The sequence below is a fragment of the Haliotis cracherodii genome, unplaced genomic scaffold (genome assembly GCF_022045235.1).
Source record: "Haliotis cracherodii isolate W230 unplaced genomic scaffold, xgHalCrac1.p SCAF_7, whole genome shotgun sequence".
NCBI classification, from domain to species: domain Eukaryota; kingdom Metazoa; phylum Mollusca; class Gastropoda; order Lepetellida; family Haliotidae; genus Haliotis; species Haliotis cracherodii.
The window spans coordinates 55,656,448-55,684,112 of NW_027266330.1; the positions used below are offsets into that span (position 1 = coordinate 55,656,448).

Genomic DNA, 27,665 nt, shown 5'->3' on the forward strand with positions numbered 1-27,665 from the left:
TTGCAGTGCGCCACTGAAAACTTTACTTTTATTAATGATTGTTTCTAAGTTGCTGTATGTACGGTTAACGGTGTTAACCATGATGGTCTGTCGCCCACAACGAGGTATGTCGCAAAAGATGGAGGCTTGTCGCCCTGAGAATGTCGCAAACATGGAGGCTTGTTGCGCTGAGAAATTGATGCCTGTCGCATGTAAACAGTAGCTCGTTGCTCATGATATTTTATTATCACTGATTATGGCTTGTTGCCTTTTGTAGGGCTCTTTGCCACGTATATATGAAGCTCGTCGCGTTAATCGAGACTCGTCGTCAGTATTTGTATATTGTCAATTTATTCAATGTCATATGTTAGATATTTTGTATATCATGGATTTGAAATGACTGAGATATATGTAAATGTGATATTAATGTTGATTTAAACGGTGTGGTGTGGTGCACTGCATAGCAATCCAGAGAGTGTTGCGTTATTTGTTGTATTGGAAGGTGATATAAAGGAGAATAATAATATCATAAACAAAGCTTACAGATTGGAGACTCAACATTCATTAAGAACGATGCTGTATTTATTGATATGTTGTTTTTAATGTTGTTACCTTTAAATACCAAGCATCTCAAATGGTTTTCCCCATTCTTTAAACACACAATTAAAATATTTTCTTGTGTAATATTCAAGCATAAAGGGCAATACTTGAAATACCAATTGCAAAACGTCAACAATGTGAACTGTCGGGAACAATTAGCAGAACCCAGTACCTCGCTTCACCATATCAGAAACGGCACCATATACCCGCACCCATTTAGTGGTTTACTATAAAAATACACCACATTTTACGCTACTGATAAAGGCGAAGGATGTACTGGTTGACTGTCTGTACAATATGCGCTATAAGTTTTAAGATTGTACCGGCTTTGTCAGCGTACCTAGCAGATTAGTTAAGGGAAGATCAGTTGAAAAAGAACGCTGTTAAGAGGCAAGGGGAAGCAAAGGCGTTTACCTCAAAACCACTCGCACAATTAAAATGGATTTACTAAACAATCTAACTGCAGTTAAGAAGAATGTATTAATACCACAATACAAATAATTCATTACGACAATATGGCATTATTAATATGCAAAGTCATAATCACAAGTTGGCTTTATAAGTTGAGTTACAAGGAGCAGACTGGTACGGGCCAGTGTAATTATGGGGTATATGACGTCACGTTAATTATTCTTGGAAGATGGGAGAGGATAGGTTGAGAATATAACGGGATGGGAAATCGGATATCGGACACAACGGTTTGCGGAACAGAAATAGACAGGTCGGAGGTCATTGTGCTTCCAGTTGCAGATGTCATCATATCCCAATTGCTCAGATCGATGCTCATGATGTCAATCACAGGATTGTATGGACAAGACTCGATTATTTACAGACCACCGTCATATAGGTGGAATATTGCTGAGTGCAGCGTTAAACAACAAACAAACAGACAAACATTACAGACAAAACAGGGAGAGGCAACACTCGAGGCTGTGTCACATCAACTTACAAACACCACTGCCCTTCTACAACAATCACACGTGTTTTAAAATGCTTTGCCGATAAGCTACCTACTTAAACTGAAAACAGCTACTCACTTGTATCAATCAGATCACAAGCTGTACATTCATTTACATAACAAGCAATTCACCCAACTGAAATCCCCTTACCTCAAGTCAAGTCTAATTGCACCTGATATCCTGATCAACAGATAAAAGTATATACCCTATACTTAAACATACATTAAACACCCGCTGTCCTAATTAATATACCTACGGTAGCCCAATCCCTCGTCACACTCATGATCAGTTGCGTCAGACAAAACATAAACTCACGGCAGCTGATGATCTCTAGCAGGCAGTGTCAGACAGCGAGGTACAGGTCAGGACCAACAGTGCTCCTTCAAGTCTTCCCATCGTACAACAGAGTTTAATCTACATCTTCCTAGCCATAAAATGTAGAAGCTCGTTGGTGATCAAGTCTACACAAACACCTCGGTTACCAGGAGACCAAACAATCCATATAGTCACGTGTGAGACATTGCGCAAGTTTCATTGTCATCCTATATATGATCTATAACTTCCAGGGAATAGCACAAGGCAAGTCGATTTTAAGTACTGGGAAAATAGCAGAGAGAAATCACGAACAGATGGGTCTGATAAAAATACATGTGTAATAATAGGAATAAAGCTTACAGATTGGAGATTATATTTTTATTAAGAACGAACTTGTTTTTGTTGACATGATGTTTTTAATGTTGGTACCTGAAAATATCTGACACCACCATTGGTTTTTCCCACTCTTTCCCAAGAAATGGCTGTGGTTCTATTTATGATTTACATCACCCTATTATGAGGAGCAAGATAGAAAATCGAAAATCTAGCCTTGGAACAATCGATAAGAACATGAAGGGACGTATTACCAGGCTTATTTCATTTTCATATGGAATTCATTGTCATCTAGAGATCAGTAGGTATATTATATTTTTTATGCATATGTCTTTATGGGTTATAGGGTACACTTTAATCTGTTGATTCCGAACACATAGATCTAGAAAATATTTTCAAAATGGTACCCTTTACATTCAACGTACATGATAGTATTAAGAGTGAGTGAGTTGGGTTTAACGCCGCTTTTAACAGTATTCCAGTTATATCACAGCATACCACTTCGGTGAAACCTACGAGCACAGGTATGGTGCTGACCGGGATTCGAACCCACAATCATAGGTTTCTTGCGTGCCCAAAGGACGCAACTCTGCACAGCGAATCGCTGCGCCTCTCACGACTGGGCCACCCGTGCTCCTTCTTTAATTAGTAACAATTAGGAACAACCAAAGTTCCTGAGAATATCCGCAATGTATACACAAATGTGAATACGTCACTGGAATGAGTGAGAACCACATTTGGAATGGAACTCGAGTCTGTGGCATGCTTAGCGAACACTTTTACTGCAAGAACACCTTTGGCAAAACAAAACAAACAGCGCCACTGATTACAAAAGTTTGTGGTTTGAGACATCCAACGGACATGACCGTTGATACATGTCATCGATCCCAATTGCGTCCATCGATGCTCATCATATTAATCACTGGATTGTCTGGTCCAGACTCGATTATTTTACAGACCGCCGTCATATAGCTGGAATATTGCTGAGTGCGGCGTTAAACAACAAATCAATCAATTCAACCAAATAATTATGTGTTCCAGTGGTACATGTTAATATCGAATATTCTGGAGTGAATCCAATGTTATAGAGTGAAACACAATGATCACCAGCTTCTCGTTGTCAATGGGCCACTGTGGTTTGGCTTCACAAAAGTATTACAGATGAATAAATTATATTGTCAACTTGAACGTTGATTTTCAGTGAACAAACACCACCACTTACATCTTGGCCGCAAAATATATTTTGTTGTGACAACGATATTTTCATGGTTCGTTGGTGTCTGTTGCTACGTTTCAACTGTATACACATTTCATAATATTGACTGTGAATAACCATGAACACAACACCGGAAAATATCAGGAAAGAATTATCATACACGATTCCGCTGCTGAACTGTACAAGGGGCGGTGGGGTAGCCTAGTGGTTAAAGCTTTCGCCGTGATATTGCTGGAATATTGCTAAAAGCGGCGTAAACCATACTCACTCATGAGGATATACTTTTAGCGTGTTCGCTGGTACACTCTTGAATCAATGGAATAAAACTTAAGCATGTTATTTTCATGTAGGCAGAGTCCAATTAATGGAAGTATATTGAATTATCCTTACTTAAGTATATATCATCTGTCAAAGTTACAAATATGTTTCAGAACAGGGAGGGAAAAAGTCCCATATAAACATCATCATACCTAAAAAAAAACCTCAAATGTACAGCGCGTGTGTTTTGTGCATTAAAACATTTTGGACAGTGTGTAGCTCCAAAACCTGTCAGTTAAAAAAAGTCAGATAGCTTTGACTACCATACATGACTTATTCTTACGGAAAATGAGCCCTCGTAAATACAGGAAAAGAAGGTCTACAATTGCTACCAATGCTCTAAACAACAGTTCATTTAGAAGTTAATGAGATTCTAGCTCATTGACTTGTGACCAAGGAAGTCGGGGGTAGGCAAGAGACAACACAATTACAAGTCTTAACGAAACCTATCTGACAAACAAGTGCTGGCTGGTTAATAGGACTATCAACTGCATTATTCCAACAGAGATTTGAAAGCCATCAACCGTGATCAGCTCAGTGTGTGTTTAATGAAAGAGATACAGATCTTTGTTTACTGAATAAACACATTGATCAATGTTCTGGAATATAAATAAACAAGATAATGAAGCTACATTGCCGCCCATTTGCGTCCAGGAAATATCAGGTCTCATGAGCATCGATCCTGAGAGCCTGACCCACCCGATCCCCTTAGTCGCCTCTTACGACAAGCACAATCGCCTTTAATGGCAAGCATGGGTTGCTGAAGACATATTCCACCCCGGATCTTCACAGGTCTCATACACAATTGCGTCAGACAGAACAATATACTCACGACAGCTGATGAGCCCAAGTAGGCAGTGTCAAACACTGAGGTGCAGGCAAAACTGAGTTTTCCACAGTACAGCTGAGTATATTCTAGTTGTTCCTATCAAAATGTCTAGTGGTAGAGCGTCCGCCCGGAGAGTGGAAGGTCCGGGGTTCGATCCCCGACCGCGTCATACCAAAAGACGTTAAAAGATGGTACTTGTTGTTACCCTGTCTGGTGCTCGGCATTAAGGGGCTAAAACAAGGACTGGTGGGCTCGGAGTCAGTATACTGTGTCTGAGTGGGGTATTCATGTTAAACTGCGGCATGGTATCTCAGTGAGCTAGCACTATAAATCGGCATCAGTCCGGACTAGTACAAGCAGCCACACAAGCAAATACACGTACATGCACGTCGCTATATAAGTGCAATAATCTTGGACGCGACGTTAAACACCATTTCACCTCACCTCACCTATCAAAATGAATGTAGAAAGTCGTCCATGATCAAGTCAAACACACACACCTTTGGTTACAAGGACAACAACCAATCAATATGTCACGTGTTATTGATTGCGCAAGTCTCAAAGCACTTTGTGTGATCATTCATTTCCCAGGAATAACCTGAGGCGAGTTTATTTCAGTCTGGGGAAATCAGGTAGGAGAAATCAATAAACATGCATGTTTGTCACAAAATGTGTGCGATAATATCATGAATAAAGCTTACAGATCTGATACTTTATATTAGTTAACAACAATAGTGTTTTGGTTAATGTATTGTTTGTTACTGTTGTTACCTGTAAATACCTATCACCCCCATGGGTTTTCCCCACTGTTTCCCAAGAAACGGCTGTTTATATTTTAATGAGAGCCAAATGAAATCGTTAAACTAGTCGTGGAGCAATCGATAAAACATGAGAGAATGTATTTAAAAACATTCGATTTCATATGGAATGCAAAGGTATCTAGAAGCGAGGTGAGGTGAAATTGGGTTTAACGTCGCGTCCAAGATTATTGCACTTAAATAGCGACGTGCATGCACGTGTGTGTGTCCGCTTGTACTAGTCCGAACTGATGCCGATTTATAGTGCTAGCTCACTGAGATACCATGCCAAAGTTTAACATGAAAACCCCACTCAGACACAATATACTGACTCCGAGCCGACCAGTCCTTGTTTTAGCCCCTTAATGCCGAGCGCCAGACAGGGTAACAACAAGTACAATCTTTTAACGTCTTTTGGTATGACGCGGCCGGAAATCGAACCCCGGACCTTCCGCTACCCGGGCGGACGCTCTACCTCTAGACCACGGAGGCGGTCCCTTTTCTAGAGATATATAGTTCTATGAATATGTCACTAGGGGATGTATAGGTACACATATGGGTACACATAGATTTAGAACAAATCTTGTAAATAGACACTTGTTACGTTCACCTTACATAATACCATTACCAAACAAAATATATCGATTTGTTCAGAAAATGGTGATCGAAATAAATATATTATCAGCTGATTATTCAAAATTCAAACTATTTCACACTTGTTTGAAATAGTATTCCAGTCCGGAATAGTATTCCAATGGACTGTCCCCTTTTGGGCCTGGGATGGAATGTCCTCATCACCCCACTGCTGGTCGTAAAAGGCGACCTATTTGCCGTGGGCTGCGCCAATTTACTATCACAAGAGTTTAAACCACCAGCTTTTATAGTCCGGTGATTAAAGGTTTATATTTCATGAATGTACAATAAAATATAGACGGAAAACTTTTTTTTAACGCATTTCAGTTCCTTGATAGGTAGGAGGTAATATTTTTTTTATTTTTTTTATTTCATGTCTCACCTCATACACATAAAAAATATATACAGGTCACGTGATAAAATACATGTGATGAGCCATTCCGTATGATGATCAACATCAGACATATCATAAAAATTGCGATTAACGTTGAACATAAAACTAACATATTTTTAGTAACATTTATATATAGGGGCAGTGTAAAAGTACATGTGCTTCATTTTCAACAACATCTTTACAATTAAAACATACTCTCTCTTCAAGGGGTGTATTATTATATCGCCCTGTCTCCACATGTAAGGGGGCTACTCCACATCGGAACAACGACAGGGCTCTTCTGTGGCGTCGGAGTATTCTCTCTGTAATGTATGGCTCAGCAGTAAACTCGGTCTTGAAAGTACAGTAGTGTCTAAGTTTGTTGCCTCCCTTGCCAGTCTTACTGTGAGCACAAGCTATAGTCTGCTTCCAGTCCCGCACATGTTGGTCGTAAACTGCTTCCCTGACCCTGGAGACATTCTGTTTAATGTAGCTGCCGTTTGAAACTTCTTCTAATCCCAATAAGTTGAGTGCCTTTAGTTTGTGTCGTATCCGCTTGATCCAGTTGTATTTATTTCTATGGGCTTGTGTCTTTGTCCATTGGAAGATCTTGTATGTAAGACGATTTCTGCTGAGGCTATTCATTCTAATATATACACATATTGCACTTCCCCAAAGCTTGACAGGCGTGGGTGTCCATCCCATATCCCCCTCACCGGCAGCGTTAGGAGCTGAGTTTTGAAGGCCCATAAAAAACTTCATTACTCTATTTTGTATTGTTTTTATAGACGGTTGGTTCCTTGTCCCCCATATAGCTGAACCGTACTCAACCGACGACCATTCCATGGTGTCGTACATCTTGGTATACATGTATGTACCTATATGCATCCCTCCAATCGCCTTGAACTTCGAGATGAGTAGTCCCAGTGCGCGTGAACTTAACACAGCTTTCTCCATGCGTGAATAGTCTAAAAACTCTGTAATCAGGAGTCCAAGGTACCTATAAGTGTCAGTAAGATCTAAGATCATTGTTCCACGGTGAAATTCTTGATCAGTTCTTGGCGTCGATAAACTTCTGCAATGAATAACTTTAGATTTTTCCTGATTCACCGACATCTTGTTAACACAGCACCAGTTATTGAGACACTCTAATAGAACATTTAGGTCCGCTTCATTCTCCGCTAAGAGCAGTATATCGTCTGCATATGCTTACACACATACCTTGTCTCCATCTATAGTTACACCGATATCCAGTCCCTTCAGTGTGATAAGCAAGTCATTTAAATACATGTTAAATAATAGAGGTGATAGTAGGCACCCCTGTTTAAGACCACACTGTACATTAAACCACTGGGAGAGCTTCCCGTTTATCCTGATGCATGTTTGAATGTTCTTTTATAACGATTGAAGGGCAACATATATTCTTCCATTAATACCAGCTTGTGACAGTCGTTTCCATAGAATATCTCGGTTTATTGTGTCATACGCCTTTTTAAAAACTATAAAAGCTAAAAACGTTGATTTCTTGAGTGATTTCAGTGACTCCATTATAGAGGTGAGTGGTGATAGGTGTTCTACAGTAGACCGTCCTTTCCTGAAACCGTTCTGTTCGTCTGCTATGATGTCGTTGTTTTCTGCATACTTATACAATCGGGCATTTAAAACAGAACAATACAATTTATAGCTTGAGTTCGTGAGTGATATCCCTCTGTATGATAATGGGTCGTACTTGTCAGCAATTGATGATTTGGGGATTGGATTTATTATACCTTTCGTCCATTCTGTAGGCATTATTCCGTTTACAAAACACAGGTTAAAAAGTTTATGAAGAAACTGGATACTGTTGGTAGTTTTCATAACATCAGTGGGGATGTTATCACAAACAGGAGCCTTATTTCTGCTTGCTGATCTTACCGCCTCAAACACTTCCTTGTATGTAAATGTTGTAATGATCTCGAGGCTGTCTGCATCATGAGAAGGTCCCTCTTCTTCACCTGGGCTGACTTCCTCCTCGGGGGTATTTGAAGTTCCACCATTCAGTAGAACTCTCCAAGTGTTCAGCACAGTCTCTTTATCAGCAGATAGACTGCCGTCCTCTAGTCTCATCTCCATTGGTACAGATTGAATTATGTTATATCCCACCCCTATCTTTCCAATCTTCTTCCAAAAATCCTTCTTGTTTTCTTCACGTAGGTTTTCCAGCTCAAACGGGCATTCTGTGTTATAGTTACGTTTACATTTTCTTGTCTCCTTGTCGAATATCTTCCTTTTATGAGTGAATATCTAACTGATTTCTAACTGTTTTACACTTACACCATTCACGTTCTGCCTTACACATGTCAGTCCACAGTTCGTTAAGCGTATTATTCCACCATGGTTTCTTCCTCAACCGACTCCTCTTGTTAGGTTCCCATGTAAAGGTGAGTTTTCTATTAGGTAGAGTTCTGTCCATCTCCTCTCTCACTGTACAAGTAAAACTATTGTAGGCCGCATCAATATCAGATTGATGACAGCTAGAAGCTTCCAGTTTATTGATTGTTTCATGAAGTATATGTTCACAGTTAGTGGAACTCATAAAAGTGTCAGGCACAGTTGATACTTCATATTTAGTCATACACAGAGAATTGGTCACGCATTCTTGAACATGATCACTTATAGACACAGAAGGTAGTTTCACACTCCATGATAGAAACGAATGGTCCAGTTTGGTTATGGCTTGACCACTGACACACCCTACACACCCCGCTGTTTCCATCAGGTCAGATACACGTGTCACCTTGAAATCTGATACACTATTCGCATTCTCATATGGATGTATACAATAATCGACAACAGATGCTCCCTTGCATGAAACACAAGTAAAATCATTCTTTACATTATTTCTACCATTTGAAATACAAAAAACAGCACTGATAAGGAAATCTATAAAAAGCTGTCCATAACTATTTCTAATTAAATCAATAGTTTCTCTTGGTGGTAGAACATCCAGTCCTTCAATATAGTCCAGTAGATTTCCACATCTGCTGTTCATATCACCACATATATAGCTAATATTTTGCACATGGTAAGTGGATATCTGTGATAACAGAGTGTCGTAAAAGTCGGTTGCATCGATGTCTCTGGTCGAACACTCTGGGGGTAAGTAGCACACACATATACAGAAACTGCAAGTCCTATCAGTCTTGTGGTTCATCTTTAACCACATTATTCCTTCATATTCAGTATCTAAAACAGTCACATCAAAAGTTAGTAAAAACTCATAAGAGGCGACTAACGGGATCGGGTGGTCAGACTCGCTGACTTGGTTGAAGCATGTCATCGATCCAAATTGCGTGGATCGATGCTCATGATACCAATCACAGGATTGTCTGGTCCAGACTCGATTATTTACAGACCGCCGTCATATAGCTGGAATATTGCTGAGTGCGGCTTTTAACAACAAAGCAAAAAAGCTGATAGTAGATAGAACTACATTACTGACAACCACTTATTGTTGAAATACAATGGTATGAACTTCAACTGATTCTTAAAAGAACAAACAAGAATCAGTGAGTGAGTGAGTCGGGTTTAACGCCGCTCTGAACAGTATATTTCAGTTAGATGACGGGATATCCGCTTGATGTGGAAAGAAAGGCCGCAGTGATGCAGGAGTTTACCGCGTTTACCAAACTAGAAACATGAGGCCGGACCGGGATTTGAACCTATATGGCACACATCAGAGACGTAACCTTGACAACCTCATGACACACATAATATGCATCTGCCTCTGTTTCCAGTTTTATGAAAACGAAAACGTCGGCCGCGCGATGCTTCGTTCGGTGCATTAGCTCTTCGTAGCCGTCCAGGAAGGAGCGTTGCAAGTGATTTTACAGATGCATCAATCGATTAAAGAAAGATGACCGATCGTCCATGGCATTCTCAGAGGTTTTTTGTTGTTGTTTTGGTTGGTTGGTTTGTTGTTTTACGCCGCACTCAGCAATATTCAAGCTATATGACGGCAGTCTTCAAATAATCGAATCTGGGCCAGACAATCCAGTGATTAATATCATGAGCATCGACCCACGCAATTGGGATCAATGACATGCATCAACCAAGTCAGCGAGCCTGACCACCCGATCCCGTTAGTCGCCTCTTACGACAAGCATAGTCACCTTTCACGGCAAGCATTGGTTGCTGAAGACCTGTTCTACCCCGGATCTTCACGGGTAGTATATATTTTGTGATATTTTGTGATGTGATACGTTAAACTTAATAACCAAAAACTAAACAATTTCTTCATCGTTTTCGGATTGAACTGAAAAAATCTTCTCGCTGATAATTATGCAACGTCAATTTCGTATTTTGTGTTACATTTACCGACGATGTTGTGTTATGCTGCTGTGCATCCGTAAATAATACCAGAAGACATATTGAGTACGAATGCATTGAATATGTCACATGTCCACAGGCACTGTGCTTTATTATTCATGGCACAACTGTAAATGGCTTCTTTGAGAGGCATTGATGTTGGAGTACTAAGTAAGGATAAGATTTGTTGATGAACACCTTCTTTAATACAATCAGGAGCGACGTTTCGGTGTAGGTTCTAACACCGCTTTCAAGCAGGTGATGTACAGAGTACTTACTTACTTTGGAGATTTTACGTGCGCTTTCCGACTCCAGCGTATTTCGCACACGGGGAATTTACAGAGAGTGGTTGACAAGTATATATACAGGTAGAAGGCAATGTTTATACAGTAGAGTAGATATTACTGACCGCCGGTCAATATGTTTCCTACCCTTTTGTGTTCACAACAGGCTTCTCCACTCCAGTGAAACTACATCTGATATCTACTTTACAGTATAAACACGGTGTCCTACCTGTATATATACTGTAAATCTTGAAATTAACGCGAGCGTGAATTAAATGCGAAAAATACGACTGGTCTTTGTTCGAATGAAACTTCGTATTTATGTCTCCAAAAATCACTATCAACAATGAGCCGGACTAACTCCGGAAATACCAACTTGAATATATACACAAACACGGTTTATTAAAGGGGCACTGATCTAACGCAATTCCCCGGGACTGGTTGTTGCCTTTGTTATTGTTTTTTCCCAGTGAGTACCGGGATGTAGAGCAGAAATCTAGACTAGCTCGCGACCTCTGTTGCGCCATTCGTAAGCGCATTAGTCACTTTTATGGATACCGGTAGTAATAAGGGCGTATGGTCACATTGATCAACAAAATGAAATACAGTTTTCGAGATAATAAGGAGATGTAGGTATCTTTGTGGGTAGCATCGGTAATGGTGACGAAGTTTTGATAAGTCACTGCTTGGTAATTTAGCGATTTTCGTTTACACTATTTTGACTTGCAACTCAAAGTAAATATTTCATCTGAGCATTGCCTTTTTATAGTGTGTATATTTTTTTACTGTCAAAATGTGTAACATATTTATTATACGTATAAATATTCAGTTATTTTACAAAGTGACTGAAAAACATTTCCATCTGTATTATTATGATAACGAATTCCAAACATTTTGATGTTTAATGTCATCACCAAGAGACTGAAAATGTTAAGTTGAAAAGTACATTTCTATGTTGTTTGGCTTCTAATCCTACATAATAATCTGTTGTGATGTTTGTAGGCCCTTTTGATCGTCTTAATCAATCTGGACAGATTTTTTAGTCAAAATGACTGAAATATTTACACATTTTATAAATTGCCTGAGAGAATCACATTTTACAAATTGACGGTAATCTATACACGCTTACAAAGGAAATGACCTGTGAAAACAACGTCTATCGCGCATTGAAGAGTTTCCCAACCAAGACGTAGAGAAACAAGAACGAATCGGTTCAAATGAAGGAAAACAAAATGCAAATACCATAATTACAACTTACCAAATTTATGTGTATAAATTTTAGGCAGCTTCCGTGTTCGAGGAATGTATCCGTGAATATCCACACAAAGGAATAATATCCCACTCATCTGCAGCTATACAAAATAACTTATTCGATGTCACGTGTCTCTGTAACTATCAAATATTCTAAAAGATATATATCGTTTCGGGATATTATAACCAGTGTTCGTTTCTCAACTGATCACTTGGATTGTTTCAGGTGTTTCACATAGGTGTCAAGTCTCAAGGGTTGGCTGAGAAAGGCCACGTGACAACTATTTTCATTACGTCCACGGTTCCTAAAAAATCCACTGAGTTTGATAACAATGAGCAACCAATCAACGTATTATCAGTTAACCCTTTGAACAAAGTATGTTGTTTTTACATCGGCACTTCACGCCATGATATGAGTGTATTCCCTTTGTTTTAGTAAACCTAGACATGTAAACATTCACTTTTGACATATCCTCTGTGCAAGATAACAGTGATTAATCAATCAACGTATTTTCTGTTAATCCTTTGATGACTAGGAACGATCCGTTGATTTACCTAAAAAAGTAAATCAACTGATCATTCATCTCTTGCTGGATTGCCACGTGCATATTACATAACGCACATTTCACCTCACTTCAAACCTGGATTTAGATTGAATAATTACCCCAGACACAATAAATGCCAAATGAGAACCTTTGTCAGGTAATCTAAGTGGTGCTACCACTAATTGTACCTGTAATAAATTCATTAACTGAGCATCAAGTGAATGACGACAAATACACAAGTGTAGGGTTATACGAGAAAACGTGGATGACAACAAGGGAGTAGTAAACGTATTATCGACGCACTCCGAAATCCGAAAATGCTTTCACTGCATGGATACTTTTTTTTAGTATTAAACTATAACCATCTGGGGTATTTCCAAATGACGACTTCCGATGAGCTCCGCCGTTCCTTTTGTCTGTTTGTTTAGGCTGAAGAAATTAATTAACATGCGCCCTTTGTCGAATCTTTATAGATCACATTTAACCAATCAGTGTTTATTCAAAAATGCGTAAAACAAATATTGCCTCCAGCCTCCAACTTTATTTAGCTGTCCTTGCAGACGGTAGCCCAGTCTCTGGTCACGCTCAGTTGCGTTGCGTATCATCCGGGTACTCACGGGGGAAAAAACAATAACAAAGGCAACAACCAGTCTGGGGAATGGCGTTAGATCAGTGCCCCTTTAAGCAGTAGTTGTAACAAGTACAAAACAATGTCATTTACAGAATAGGAATTATACAATAGGCATCCGGCGAGTTATCACTGGGGTCAAGAGTTCTACCCACTCGTGTCAATCTAGGCATCATTGACAACTCCGATTACTGAACTGTTGTTCGTTCAGTTATCTTTTGCCTTTGAACTATCTTAATGCCAGTCAACAGAATAAACATATAAACTGTGTTTTTAGGAAAACACTGTTTATTGTTATTACGGAAGTGCTTATACTCAGTGCTATTAAGCGGTGCGACTTGTGTTTGAATGGATTAAGTTAGAATATGTATAATTCGACTGGGAATGGGGTGGGGGAGTCGCATTGATTTTGAATCGCATTTATTTTCAAGATTTACAGTACTTGCCAACCATAATCTTTGAAATGATATATTCGAGGGCCTATCCCCTAAAATAAACACATCTAAATTCGCGGATGATGGGGCCCTCTGGATCCGCACAAAAAGCATTAAAATGGCCCAAAACCTACTTCAAAAATCTCTAAACAAAATACAGCAATGGGCTGCCAAATGGGGCTTCTCCCTTAACTCAGAAAAAAAAATACAGGAATAGTATTTAAACACCAAAACATGAAACCCGCCTCCCCAAAACTCCAGCGTTTAACAAACCAATCCAATTCCTAAAACAAACCAAATTCTTAGGACCAATTTTCGATGAACATCTCTCCTGGGACGCTCACATAAATAATCTAATAACTAAATGTAGCAAAGATCTAAATACGCTACGATGCCTAACTGGCTCAAACTGGGGGGCCTCCAAAGACACCCTCTTCTCACTCTATATATCACTTATTAGACCTAAAATAGACTACGGATGTGCCATATACGACACCCTAAACCAATCCCTAAGCAAAAAACTAGACTCAATCCAATATCAGGCTCTAAAACTAATAACATGCACTCAACATGGCACCGCCTACACTTCACTCCAGGCCTTAACAAGAGAAATGCCACAAAATCTACGTAGGGAACAATTAACCCTAAATTTCTGGGCCGCGTCTCAATCCAACCCCCTAATTCAAAACCTAATAAACAAAAATATCAGCCCCAAAAACCAAGCACTAGCTCGAAAACACCCTCTACTTACTCCATTATCCCAAAGAATAACCAATTACATAAATGAACACCAAATAAACAATATTAAACAAAACTGTAAAAAATCAAATATCTTCCCAAAAAAACTTAAAACACCGAAAATAGACATAACACTAGCTAGCACAATAAATAAACAAACCGACCCGAACATAGCAAAAACCACCACACTAGCATACATACATGAAAATTGGCCAAATTGGTGTCACATTTACACAGACGGATCCTCAGATCCGATCTTCAAACACACAGGTTTCGGAGTCTACATCACACAAGCAACTAAAGCCACACAATCCTACCGACTCCCAAACAATCAATCAATATCCACGACGGAACTAATGGGCATGGCCTCAGCCCTTCATAATCAACAATCTAAAAAACAACAAAAAATCCTAATACTTACCGACACGCTCAGTGGACTACAAGCTCTCCAAAATAAAAACACCAAAAACCGCCCTGAACTAATAAATCAAATACTAAAAAGCTCAAACGATTTAACTAAGGCAGGCAAACAAATAGTATTCATTTGGATCCCCGCCCACGTAGGAATATACGGCAATGAAATCGCCGATAGAGCAGCTAAACTATCCCTCAAAATCCCAGAAATAAGCTTAAACCTACCCATCTCCAAATCAGAAATTAAAAGTGTCAACAAACAAATAATCACCAAAAAATGGCATAGCCTTTATCAAAACTCAAATAGCCAAATCAAAAAGGTTCTCAAAAAACCCTAACCAAACCAAAAATTCTACATCCGTCCAAAAAAATCCACAGAGTAATTACTAAACTCCAAACAGGACATACCAACCTAAATAACCACCTCAAAATAATAACAAAACACGCAACAGGAACCTGCCCACATTGCAAAACAACAAGAAACCCCAGAACACGCACTCATACACTGCACTCACTACCTACCACACCGAACTACACTACAAACCACCCTAAATCTAAATAAGGCTCTTACTCTAGAAGCAATCCTAAACCCACAAAATAAAATAGAAAAATTCAAAGCCTTAGGCGTATACTTAATCAAAACAGGACTAATAAATCGCATTTAAAACCCCAATAAACTATATATATATGTGTTCAAGCGATAGCTATAATTGTGCGAGTGGGTGCATTTTGTTTTACAACAAAGTAAAATCCCAGCTGTGTCACAGAGGTCTGGGGAGGTCGGGTAGTCTAGTGGTTAAAGCGTTCGCTCGTCAGACCGAAGACCCGGGTTTGATTCTCGACAGGGGTACAATGTCTGAAGCCGTGATATTGTTGGAATACTGATGGAATATTAAAAGCGGCGTAAAACAATACTCACTCACTCACAGAGGTCTGTACATCACTGTGTCTGAGCCAAGAGATTAGTGGTTGATAGCATGAACAATGTATTACCCTACAGGTATAGTACTACATGAATTAGTCAGGTCATACATTGTCACTATATAATTCATTTTCCTCAACTCTAACACAAAGAATGGTAACCTGAGGACCTATTCTACCCGGGTATCTCCATCGGGTGAAGTGAGGTGATATAGGGCTTAATGTCGCGTTCAAGATTAATGCACGTATATAGCAACACCCCACAAATGGGCATGCACGTGTGTGTGTGTGTGGCTGCTTGTACTAGTCCGGACTAATGCCGGTTTTATAGTGCTAGCCCACTGAGATACCATGAGGTGCATGGATGCCCTCTCAGAGTGAGTGAGTTGGGTTTAACGCCGCTTTCAAAAGTATTCCAGTTATATCACGGCGTGTCAGCTTAATGTGGGAGGAAAGCCCGAAGTGATGCAGGTCTCAGACGTTTACCACTTCGGTGAAACCCACGAGCACGGGTATGGTGCTGACAAACCTAGAAACATAATCGGGGCGAACCGGGATTCAAACTCACAATCATAGGTTTCTGGCGTGCCCGAGGGACACACTGCACAGCGAATCGCGGCGCCTCTGACGACTGGGCCACCCGTGCCCCCGGCCCTCAGACACAGTGTACTGATTCCAAGCCGACCCATCTCCGGGGAGATGCTCTATCTTAAAGACCATGGAGGTGGTCTATATCTCCATGGGTATGATATTTTAAAATAATTAAAACAATATTTCTGTCAAATGCTTTATTATGCAAATGGAAATGATCATTTCCGAAGAACTACCCCAAATACGTACCCGGTAAATGAAATATTTTTGTTTCAACAATTTCAAAGGTTCAATGGGTAATTCATTATTCTTTCAGCTTTAACAAAAGTTAACAAAGCAAGCGCTTACATTTAAAACAAAAATTCATATGTATAAAATGAAACGTTGTTTATATATATCATCATGACATTATGACATAACATGTATAACCTAGTGGGTAAATAAAGTTTAATATCACAGTCATCAATATCTCGGCTATGAGGTAAACATTGGCCAAGCTATCACCAATAATGTTTACAGTTTGACTTTGAACATTGAGCGTGGATAAGTTTTGTTTACTCTTATGTAAGATTTTGTGAACTAAGAGCATGGGACTGACAAATCAAGGATCTTGATCAGGATAAATCTGGTACATCCCCGAACATCAGGGAACCATGCAGGTAGCAGAGGTACCGTAAGTCCCCTTAGTCCCCAGTATGGTGACCTTAACCTTGTTGCTGGCGATCTATAGCCCCATTTTTATATTGTGTCGTACCTCAATAATCAGATATTTTTAATGTTCTACAACTAGTTTTAAGTCAATGTGTGATATATTGCTAGTTATTATACTGTCCTTCGCCGACAGTTGTTATAACTATTGTATAACTTGTTCAAGTCACATTATGGCTGAAATATTGCCGACGTGACTTTAATTAAACTCACTCACCCACTCACCCTGAACATCAGATTGCAGCATGGCTCTCAGATGCCACTCATGTCTGAGAACACCTGAACATTCCATGCATCCTCATCTAATGCATCCTGAGCCAACCAATTGTCAATACAGTGAGCATCACTCACATACGGATAATCAAGCTGTTTTCATACAATAGACAGCAGAACCTGGTACTGCTCAGAGGCGCAACTCTGCAGGGTTATTTAGGGGACCTAGGAATAAGACCATTAAGCCATCAATACATTCTGTATGATTGTATCAATATTATGCTGCATTATGGCAATTACATTCTCCCCATGATACTAAACACTCTCTCATAAAATATGTAGCATCTATTCTGAAGACTCCGTAGATTAATGAGCATGTCATTTCGAAAATCTACAAACATTTATGTCACCTGACCTCAAATGGTGAATGTCTCATCCTTCTTTATGAGACCCGTGAAAAACCGGAGTAGAATAGGTCTTCAGCAACCCATGCTTGCCGTAAAAGGCGACTATGCTTGTCGTAAAAGGCAACTAACAGGATCGGGTGGTCAGGCTCGCCGACTTGGTTGAAGCATGTCATCGATCCCAATTGCGTGAATCGATGCTCATGATTCCACTCACTGGATTGTCTGGTCCAGACTCGATTATTTACAGACCGCCGTCATATAGCTGGAATATTGCTGAGTGCGGCGTAAAACAACAAACAAACAAACCTTCTTTATGAGTTACACACCTCCTTAGAGCAAGAGCATGATACTGCTACTTGTGCTGATAATATTCGTTATCTGTCACTCAAGCATTTACCCGAGACATGCTTAGAAACATTGTTACATATATGCACACAATTGAAAGACAGTTGCAGCTTTGTCTAATTCAATCAATGGTTGGTGACAGTGTAACCGGCCTCAAGTTCTATTCTGTCGACAATATATACCCCACAGTGACCCAGACTTAAATCTAGCAGGCACTCTCATTAAAGAATAATTCTTCATCAGCCCCTACTTTTTTGCCACATGTCAAACATCTGAAAGCTAAATGTCTGAGGGCACTTGATTTTAAATTAAAATTTCCGAATGGGGAGGTGATCAGTCGACCTTCCTTCACTTGTAAACATCACTTATCCTTTCTAAACTCGACTTTAGTTCAATCAACTATGGCGGAACCCTTAAAAGCAACCTTAGGATATTAAATACTATCCACCATCAAGTTCTAATACTTTGTCTTGTATCTTTACGAACTTCTTTGACTTTTGACAGTCTGTACGCTGAGGCCGATGAGATATCTCTTAAACCCCGCATTAAACTATCTTTACAGCATATCACAAAGTTATATTATAATAAGTCTAACCTGCGTAAAACATTGTGTTTAACCCCCTGAATAATCTGAATAATAAAATGTCATCTTTTATTTTTTTGGAATAAGAATTAACCCTTTTAGTTCTACTGCTAATATTAAACTTGATAATATATATATATATACTTTCCACTTGGTGACTTCTCCGTTTTGGCTAAACTAACCAAATCAGAAACAGTATAAACTAAAATGTAATCAGTTTGAAGTACATTTAATACTTACAAATCGAAATTTACCGATGGATCCAAGGATGGTGACGCTGTTGCCAACACCACCATCGTTGGATCCAGACGTTTTTCAACCAGATTACCACATAGTTCTTCCCCTTTCACAGTCGAATCAAAAGTCATTTACACAGCTCAAGAATACATCAATAAACAGTCTAAACATAACCAATTCATTATTTCTTCAGACTGTCATGTCTTCAGGCTTTAAGACATAATTTGCGTCAGCATACAGTTTTACTTGACATCATTGAATTACATGACAACCTGGCTACCAGCCAATGCGACATCGTCCTTTGTTGGTTATCTAGCCATGTTGGAATCATTGGTAACTAAATCAGCACTCAACAGATCTGGAACACCACTTCTGATACCATACAGTGATTATAAACCTGTGACTAGAAGTTGTATCAGATATCTAGTGCAAAAGAAGTGGGACACTCAAGTAGGTATGGATAAATTACTTCAAATAAAATCAACAATCGGCCACAATAACTTAGGTTGTCAGCCCAGTCGTCTCAGGCGCCACTATTCGCTGTGCAGTGTTACGTCCCTTGGGCACGCCAGAAACCTATGATTGTGGGTTCGAAATCCGGTTCAGCCCGATTATGTTTCTAGATTTGTCAGCACCATACCCGTGCTCGTGGGTTTCACCGAAGTGGTAAACGTCTGAGACCTGCATCACTTCGGGTTTTCCTCCCACATTAAGCTGACACGCCGTGATAAAACTGGAATACTGTTAAAAGTGGCGTTAAACCCAACTCACTCACCATAATGATAAACAGTAAAATAAATCCAGAAACAGTGTAATGAGGCATTGTATATTAAGTGTTTTCACGTTTCTTTGTGTGAGACACTGCATTATTGCCTGGATATACAAACAAGACACATACACATGAAAATATGAAAAAAGAACTTCTTAAAAGACATCTGAAATGATGATACAATAAAAGCCAGACCCAAAGAGAATGAATTTACCCTTATTTATAAACAGTTATATTACATTTTGTAGTATTACATCCATACCTAATCTCCCTTTTATTCTATTCAACCAATTGTAATTCCATAGAGGACCAAGGTTGAACAACTAAAAAATACTAACATACAGTGACATTGAAATATATAAACAATGAATATTCCGTTTTTGATGACCTTGACAATAATGACCTTGACCAGTTCACATTATCATATACAAGCAATACGCGACATTACGCCTCAGGAATGTTATAATATTGTACCAGGGTAGTGAGCGTAAAGACTGAATGAAGAATACATATATATACTTTAAATCCAGTCTCTTTTAAAGCCATTTCTGGTGTCCCCCGCCGTGATATTGCTGGAATATTGCTAAAAGCAGCGTAAAACCAAACTCACTCACTCACTCTTTTAAAGCACATGCACTTTTTCCTTATATTTTGCACCGACGAAAACGTGTACATGTAATACAATACTACTCAACTTTATGAAGATTTATTTGTATTATTCATGTATTCACAATTGAAATATCAAACCCCTGTACGTGTAAATGAGTGACTTTTAAGAAACACATGAAGTCATCAAAAGTTATAACAACATTGTGTCCATAAAACAATTATGCCTCATGACAGCTCTTCAGTGTAACTGACAATGACATATAAATGACGCCACTCTTATGACGCAGCAAAGATGTGGTGTATGTTAGGAGATGTTTGGAATGAAAAGATGGAGTCACTGTACACAAACAGCAGATTAGAGACCCCAATGTTCGATGCTTAAGTGTCAGCAAACACATTGATGACTGCGGAAACGGGAAATTTAGTATTTTTCCCTTTTATAAATTGTATACAAATAACAAGCAGCAGAGACTGGAAAAAGAACAAGTGTTTATCCAATCAAAGAAACCCAAATTGAACTCTAGAATGTATTAAATGATTTGTCATTTTAAACGTAAATGTAACACTGCTACGTCATTGTCAGTTACACTGAAGAACTGTACCTCAATTACCTCATTTTTGTATATACCAAATTCTATCTCAAAAGATCTCTAACTGTTTCAAAAATTAGTGGACCAAAACTATCCTACTTCATGCAAATAAACACATAATGTCTTCACTTGATACCAAGTTTGAACGAAATACATTGAATCTCTGAAAGGAGTTTAAATGATAAAGTCCATTAAATATATATATATATATATATATATATATATATATATATATATGTGTGTGTGTGTGTACTCCTTCTCCCTGAGTGTCCACATTCTGAATCATGCGATTCGCATATAAATAACCGCTTAGACCTTTCCTCATTTCCCCGACAATATTCATATACGTAAGTTAGGGAATATGAACCAATCTGCAGTACTTGCAGGCTGCGAGGTTGGAGTAAGCAACGCCCCTTCGTCCTTCCGTCTCTGTTTGCGTTTCTTCCGAGTTTTATATTGCTAAAAAGAGGATCGCCAAAGCATCGTTTACAAAACGGTGGATAACTCTTACTCGGCAGTACGTCATCCGGAAATTGCCGATTTCGGAAACATCGGCAAATGTCGTAGTTTTCACCGCAACTCTCACATTATACAAGAAATACCTAAATCGATTTAACAATGAACGCAGGGGACGCTGTTGTTATACTATCACTGTCTTGATCTGACTAAAGGTATTATCCTGTAAACTATTATCATTGCTATCCAGTGTGTCAGGTCAGCATTTTTAGATACTAGGAGGTCAAACACACTTTGATGTCCTTTGAAGGCTGCCATCATTACAGGAGTCCACCCGTCCTGTCCTCTAGTATTGACATTTGAAGGGGACACAAGATGTTGTACAATGGCTGTGCTACCACCATAACAGGCAAGATGAAGTAAACTATCACCGTTGTTGTCCACCAATGTCAGGTCAGCATTTTTAGATACTAGAAGGTCAAACACACTTTGATGTCCTTTGAAGGCTGCCATCATTACAGGAGTCCACCCATACTGTCCTCTAGTATTGACATTTGATGGGGACACAAGATATTGTACTATGGCGGTGTTACCACCATCGCAGGCATTATGAAGTAAACTATCACCGTTGTTGTCCACCAGTGTCAGGTCAGCATCTTTAGATACTAGGAGGTCAAACACACTTTGATGTCCTTTGAAGGCTGCCATCATTACAGGAGTCCACCCATACTGTCCTCTAGTATTGACATTTGAAGGGGACACAAGATATTGTACTATGGCGGTGTTACTGCCATAACAGGCAATATGAAGTAAACTATCACCGTTGTTGTCCACCAGTGTCAGGTCAGCATCTTTAGATACCAGGAGGTCAAACACACTTTGATGTCCCTTGAAGGCTGCCATCATTACAGGAGTCCACCCGTCCTGTCCTCTAGTATTGACATTTGAAGGGGACACAAGATATTGTACTATGGCGGTGTTACCACCATAACAGGCAATATGAAGTAAACTATCACCGTTGTTGTCCACCAGTGTCAGGTCAGCATCTTTAGATACCAGGAGGTCAAACACACTTTGATGTCCTTTCAAGGCTGCCATCATTACAGGAGTCCACCCATACTGTCCTCTAGTATTGACATTTGAAGGGGACACAAGATATTGTACTATGGCGGTGTTACTGCCATAACAGGCAATATGAAGTAAACTATCACCGTTGTTGTCCACCAGTGTCAGGTCAGCATCTTTAGATACCAGGAGGTCAAACACACTTTGATGTCCTTTGAAGGCTGCCATCATTACTGGAGTCCACCCGTCCTGTCCTCTAGTATTGACATTTGAAGGGGACACAAGATATTGTACTATGGCGGTGTTACCACCATCGCAGGCATTATGAAGTAAACTATTACCATTGTTGTCCACCAGTGTCAGGTCAGCATGTTTAGATACCAGGAGGTCAAACACACTTTGATGTCCTTTGAAGGCTGCCATCACTACAGGAGTCCACCCGTCCTGTCCTCTAGTATTGACATTTGAAGGGGACACAAGATATTGTACTATGGCGGTGTTACCACCAAAACAGGCATTATGAAGTAAACTATCACCGTTGTTGTCCACCAGTGTCAGGTCAGCATGTTTAGATACCAGGAGGTCAAACACACTTTGATGTCCTTTGACGGCTGCCATCACTACAGGAGTCCACCCGTCCTGTCCTCTAGTATTGACATTTGATGGGGACACAAGATATTGTACTATGGCGGTGTTACCACCATCGCAGGCATTATGAAGTAAACCATTGCCATTTTTGGCCACCAGTGTCAGGTCAGCATTTTTAGATACAAGAAGGTCAAACACACTTTGATGTCCTTTGAAGGCTGCCATCATTACAGGAGTCCACCCGTTCTGTCCTCTAGTATTGACATTTGAAGGGGTCACAAGATATTGTACTATGGCGGTGTTACCACCATCGCAGGCATTATGAAGTAAACTATTACCATTGTTGTCCACCAGTGTCAGGTCAGCATGTTTAGATACCAGGAGGTCAAACACACTTTGATGTCCTTTGAAGGCTGCCATCACTACAGGAGTCCACCCGTCCTGTCCTCTAGTATTGACATTTGAAGGGGACACAAGATATTGTACTATGGCGGTGTTACCACCAAAACAGGCATTATGAAGTAAACTATCACCGTTGTTGTCCACCAGTGTCAGGTCAGCATCTTTAGATACCAGGAGGTCAAACACACTTTGATGTCCTTTGACGGCTGCCATCACTACAGGAGTCCACCCGTCCTGTCCTCTAGTATTGACATTTGAAGGGGACACAAGATATTGTACTATGGCGGTGTTACCACCATCGCAGGCATTATGAAGTAAACCATTGCCATTTTTGGCCACCAGTGTCAGGTCAGCATGTTTAGATACCAGGAGGTCAAACACACTTTGATGTCCTTTGAAGGCTGCCATCACTACAGGAGTCCACCCGTCCTGTCCTCTAGTATTGACATTTGAAGGGGACACAAGATATTGTACTATGGCGGTGTTACCACCAAAACAGGCATTATGAAGTAAACTATCACCGTTGTTGTCCACCAGTGTCAGGTCAGCATGTTTAGATACCAGGAGGTCAAACACACTTTGATGTCCTTTGACGGCTGCCATCACTACAGGAGTCCACCCGTCCTGTCCTCTAGTATTGACATTTGAAGGGGACACAAGATATTGTACTATGGCGGTGTTACCACCATCGCAGGCATTATGAAGTAAACCATTGCCATTTTTGGCCACCAGTGTCAGGTCAGCATTTTTAGATACAAGAAGGTCAAACACACTTTGATGTCCTTTGAAGGCTGCCATCATTACAGGAGTCCACCCGTTCTGTCCTCTAGTATTGACATTTGAAGGGGTCACAAGATATTGTACTATGGCGGTGTTACCACCATCGCAGGCAAGATGAAGTAAACTATTGCCGTTGTTGACCACCAGTGTCAGGTCAGCATTTTTCGATACTAGGAGGTCAAACACACTTTGATGTCCTTTGACGGCTGCCATCATTACAGGAGTCCACCTGTTCTGTCCTCTTGTATTGACATTTGAAGGGGACACAAGATGTTGTACTATGGCGGTTTTACCACCATAACAGGCAAGATGAAGTAAACCATTGCCGTCTTTGTCCACCAGTGTCAGGTCAGCATCTTTAGATACTAGGAGGTCAAGCACACTTTGATGTCTTTTGCCGGCTGCCATCATTACGGGTGTCCATCCATACCGTCCTCTAGTATTGATATTTGAAGGGGACACAAGATATTGTACTATGGCGGTGTTACTGCCATAACAGGCAATATGAAGTAAACCATTGCCGTCTTTGTCCACCAGTGTCAGGTCAGCATTTTTAGATACCAGGAGGTCAAACACACTTTGATGTCCTTTCAAGGCTGCCATCATTACAGGAGTCCACCCATCCTGTCCTCTAGTATTGACATTTGAAGGGGACACAAGATATTGTACTATGGCGGTGTCACCGCCATTGCAGGCAAGATGAAGTAAACTATCACCGTTGTTGTCCACCAGTGTCAGGTCAGCATTTTTAGATACCAGGAGGTCAAACACACTTTGATGTCCTTTCATGGCTGCCATCATTACAGGAGTCCACCCATACTGTCCTCTAGTATTGACATTTGAAGGGGACACAAGATATTGTACTATGGCGGTGTTACCACCAACACAGGCAAGATGAAGTAAACCACTGCCATTTTTGGCCACCAGTGTCAGGTCAGCATTTTTAGATACCAGGAGGTCAAACACACTTTGATGTCCTTTGACGGCTGCCATCATTACAGGAGTCCACCCGTCCTGTCTTCTTGTATTGACATTTGAAGGGGACACAAGATATTGTACTATGGCGGTGTTACCACCAAAACAGGCAAGATGAAGTAAACTATTGCCGTCTTTGTCTACCAGTGTCAGGTCAGCATCTTTAGATACTAGGAGGTTAAACACACTTTGATGTCCTTTGAAGGCTGCCATCATTACAGGAGTCCACCTGTTCTGTCCTCTAGTATTGATATTTGAAGGGGACACAAAATATTGTACTATGGCAATGTTACCACCAGAACAGGCAAGATGAAATAAACCATTGCCGTCTTTGTCCACCAGTGTCAGGTCAGCATCTTTAGATACTAGGTCAAACACACTTTGGTGTCCTTTGAAGGCTGCCATCATTACAGGAGTCCACCCATACTGTCCTCTAGTATTGACATTTGATTTGGGCAAAAGGTATTGTACTATGGCAATGTTACCACCAGAACAGGCAAGATGAAGTAAACCATTGCTGTCTTTGTCCACCAGTGTCAGGTCAGCATCTTTAGATACCAGGAGGTCAAACACACTTTGGTGTCCTTTGACGGCTGCCATCATTACAGGAGTCCACCCGTCCTGTCCTCTACTATTGACATTTAAAGGGGACACAAGATGTTGTACTATAGCCTCGTTACCACCCAAACAGGCTAGGTGAACTATGTCATCTCCATTGTAGTCTTTGGTTTTCTTGTTTGATATTGATTGCAATACCTGATAGCAATCATTAGATCCTGTGAGTGCTGCAACCATGAGAGGAGTCCTGCCTTCATTATCTGTAGAGTTCATTACTTTATCCTTCAACTCATCATTAAAGTGTTTGATGTCGTGTTCCTTTAGTACCGTTAGTGTCTTCTCATGTCCTTCCATGCAGGCTAGGTGTATGATGGTTTTCTTGTCTGCATCAGTATTTAATACATTGGCACCATTTTCTATTAGATAAACAAGTATTTCCGAACTCCCATTTGCAGCTGCCGACAAAAGCAAACTGTTAATACCAATGTCTGGACTTTCACTTCTGGAGAAAAGCCACTTTAATGCGGTCAGGTTATTTTTGAACACACAACCAAACATTGCTTCACTGATCTCTGTTTGAGTAAATTCTTCTCCAGTTATGTTTTCTAATTCAAAGACAAAATTGTTATTATGTCCAAGAACTGCCCAAAACAAAAAGCAATTCCCCTTTTCTCTCTTGTGGACCCAGCATTCGTCCATGGATCCATCATGTTGTAGTTTCTCAAGTAATTGAAGAGCTACTTGTTCTTGTCGGAGAATGGGGTGTGTCACTGATTTTGAAAACTGACCATTCTTTATTGACTCAGCAAATCGTGTAGTTAGGATATCATGATATGCTTCTGAGACATAGATCAGGTGGAGATGATCATCAATTATGGTTTCTTGTACTGGCTGTGGTTGCACGCGCTCATATATAAAATTGTCACTGCAATAAGTCAGCACAAATGTTGGACTAATGTCAAACAATGAACAAGCGCAAGCGTCAGATATCGAGGAATGGGCAAATCCAACAACATCACCACGTGTAAAGAATGTTCCTCTAAAAGTCGATGCCGCTTCATGCATTCCTAAACGTGAAGCTTTTGGCCGTAACTCTAAAACAGTTCTGACCATGATGTCCAGTTCCTGGTCCTTGCCGTCTGCTTGCAACTTGGCCAAATCTAACTTATCCTCACACAGTAGCATTAGAATTAATATGGCAGATCGATCAGTGTTGGACTTCAGTAATTTTCCAAGTTCTAGCGTGAGATAAAATAGAGGTTCCTTGAAAAATTTCTTTGCATTTCGGGTTAAAGATGAAACTTCAAAAAAAAGTTTACAAGTAAGAGGAATTCCAAAAATATTTGAATCTGTGTCCAAGTCTTCATAATCAGGTAGATCTCCACAATCTTCATCAGAAGATTCTCTGTGTCGATTCCTATGGTGTTCATATATAGCCTTTTTCTCTGCTTGAGTATATCGGTGTTGCTCTTGAGTTGTTAAATCCATTACTGTTTGACTCTTGAACAGTGCGAATCTCTCATACTGCAGCTGGGCAAGCCAAGCATGGAAGTTATATGTCTTGGATGTGAAGATAATACGAATATCCTTTGTGGGATGTTCTTTTGGGTCAGAAACTCCACTCGTTTTACTTTCATCTTTACCTTCTTTCTTAGTTTGCTGCTTTCGTTTCTCAGACGCCCTTTTGCAGTGTCGTAAGTGTTGATAAAGTGTATTGAGAATTGTTGTAAGCTGTGAAACATCTGTAGATAACCCAACAGTACCAAACATATCATCTATGATCAGAAATACTCTTGGTGATGAGCTCAAGAAGCTATCCAAGTCAAACTGTTCAATTCTGTCCACAAATGCAAGTTTGTACCCCTTTTGTCTGTA

At 40.0% G+C, this 27,665-nt stretch overlaps 1 protein-coding gene across 1 annotated transcript in view; it reads right to left on the bottom strand.

The window, feature by feature from the left end:
* Positions 1-21,186: 21,186 nt before the first annotated feature.
* LOC139449130 (uncharacterized) overlaps positions 21,187-27,665 on the bottom strand; it is a 46,856-nt gene continuing 40,377 nt past the window's right edge. Inside the window, 1 exon segment of the mRNA XM_071230614.1 lies at positions 21,187-26,060. Within this exon segment, the coding sequence (XP_071086715.1) occupies positions 21,615-26,060 (4,446 nt within the window). The 3' untranslated portion in view covers positions 21,187-21,614.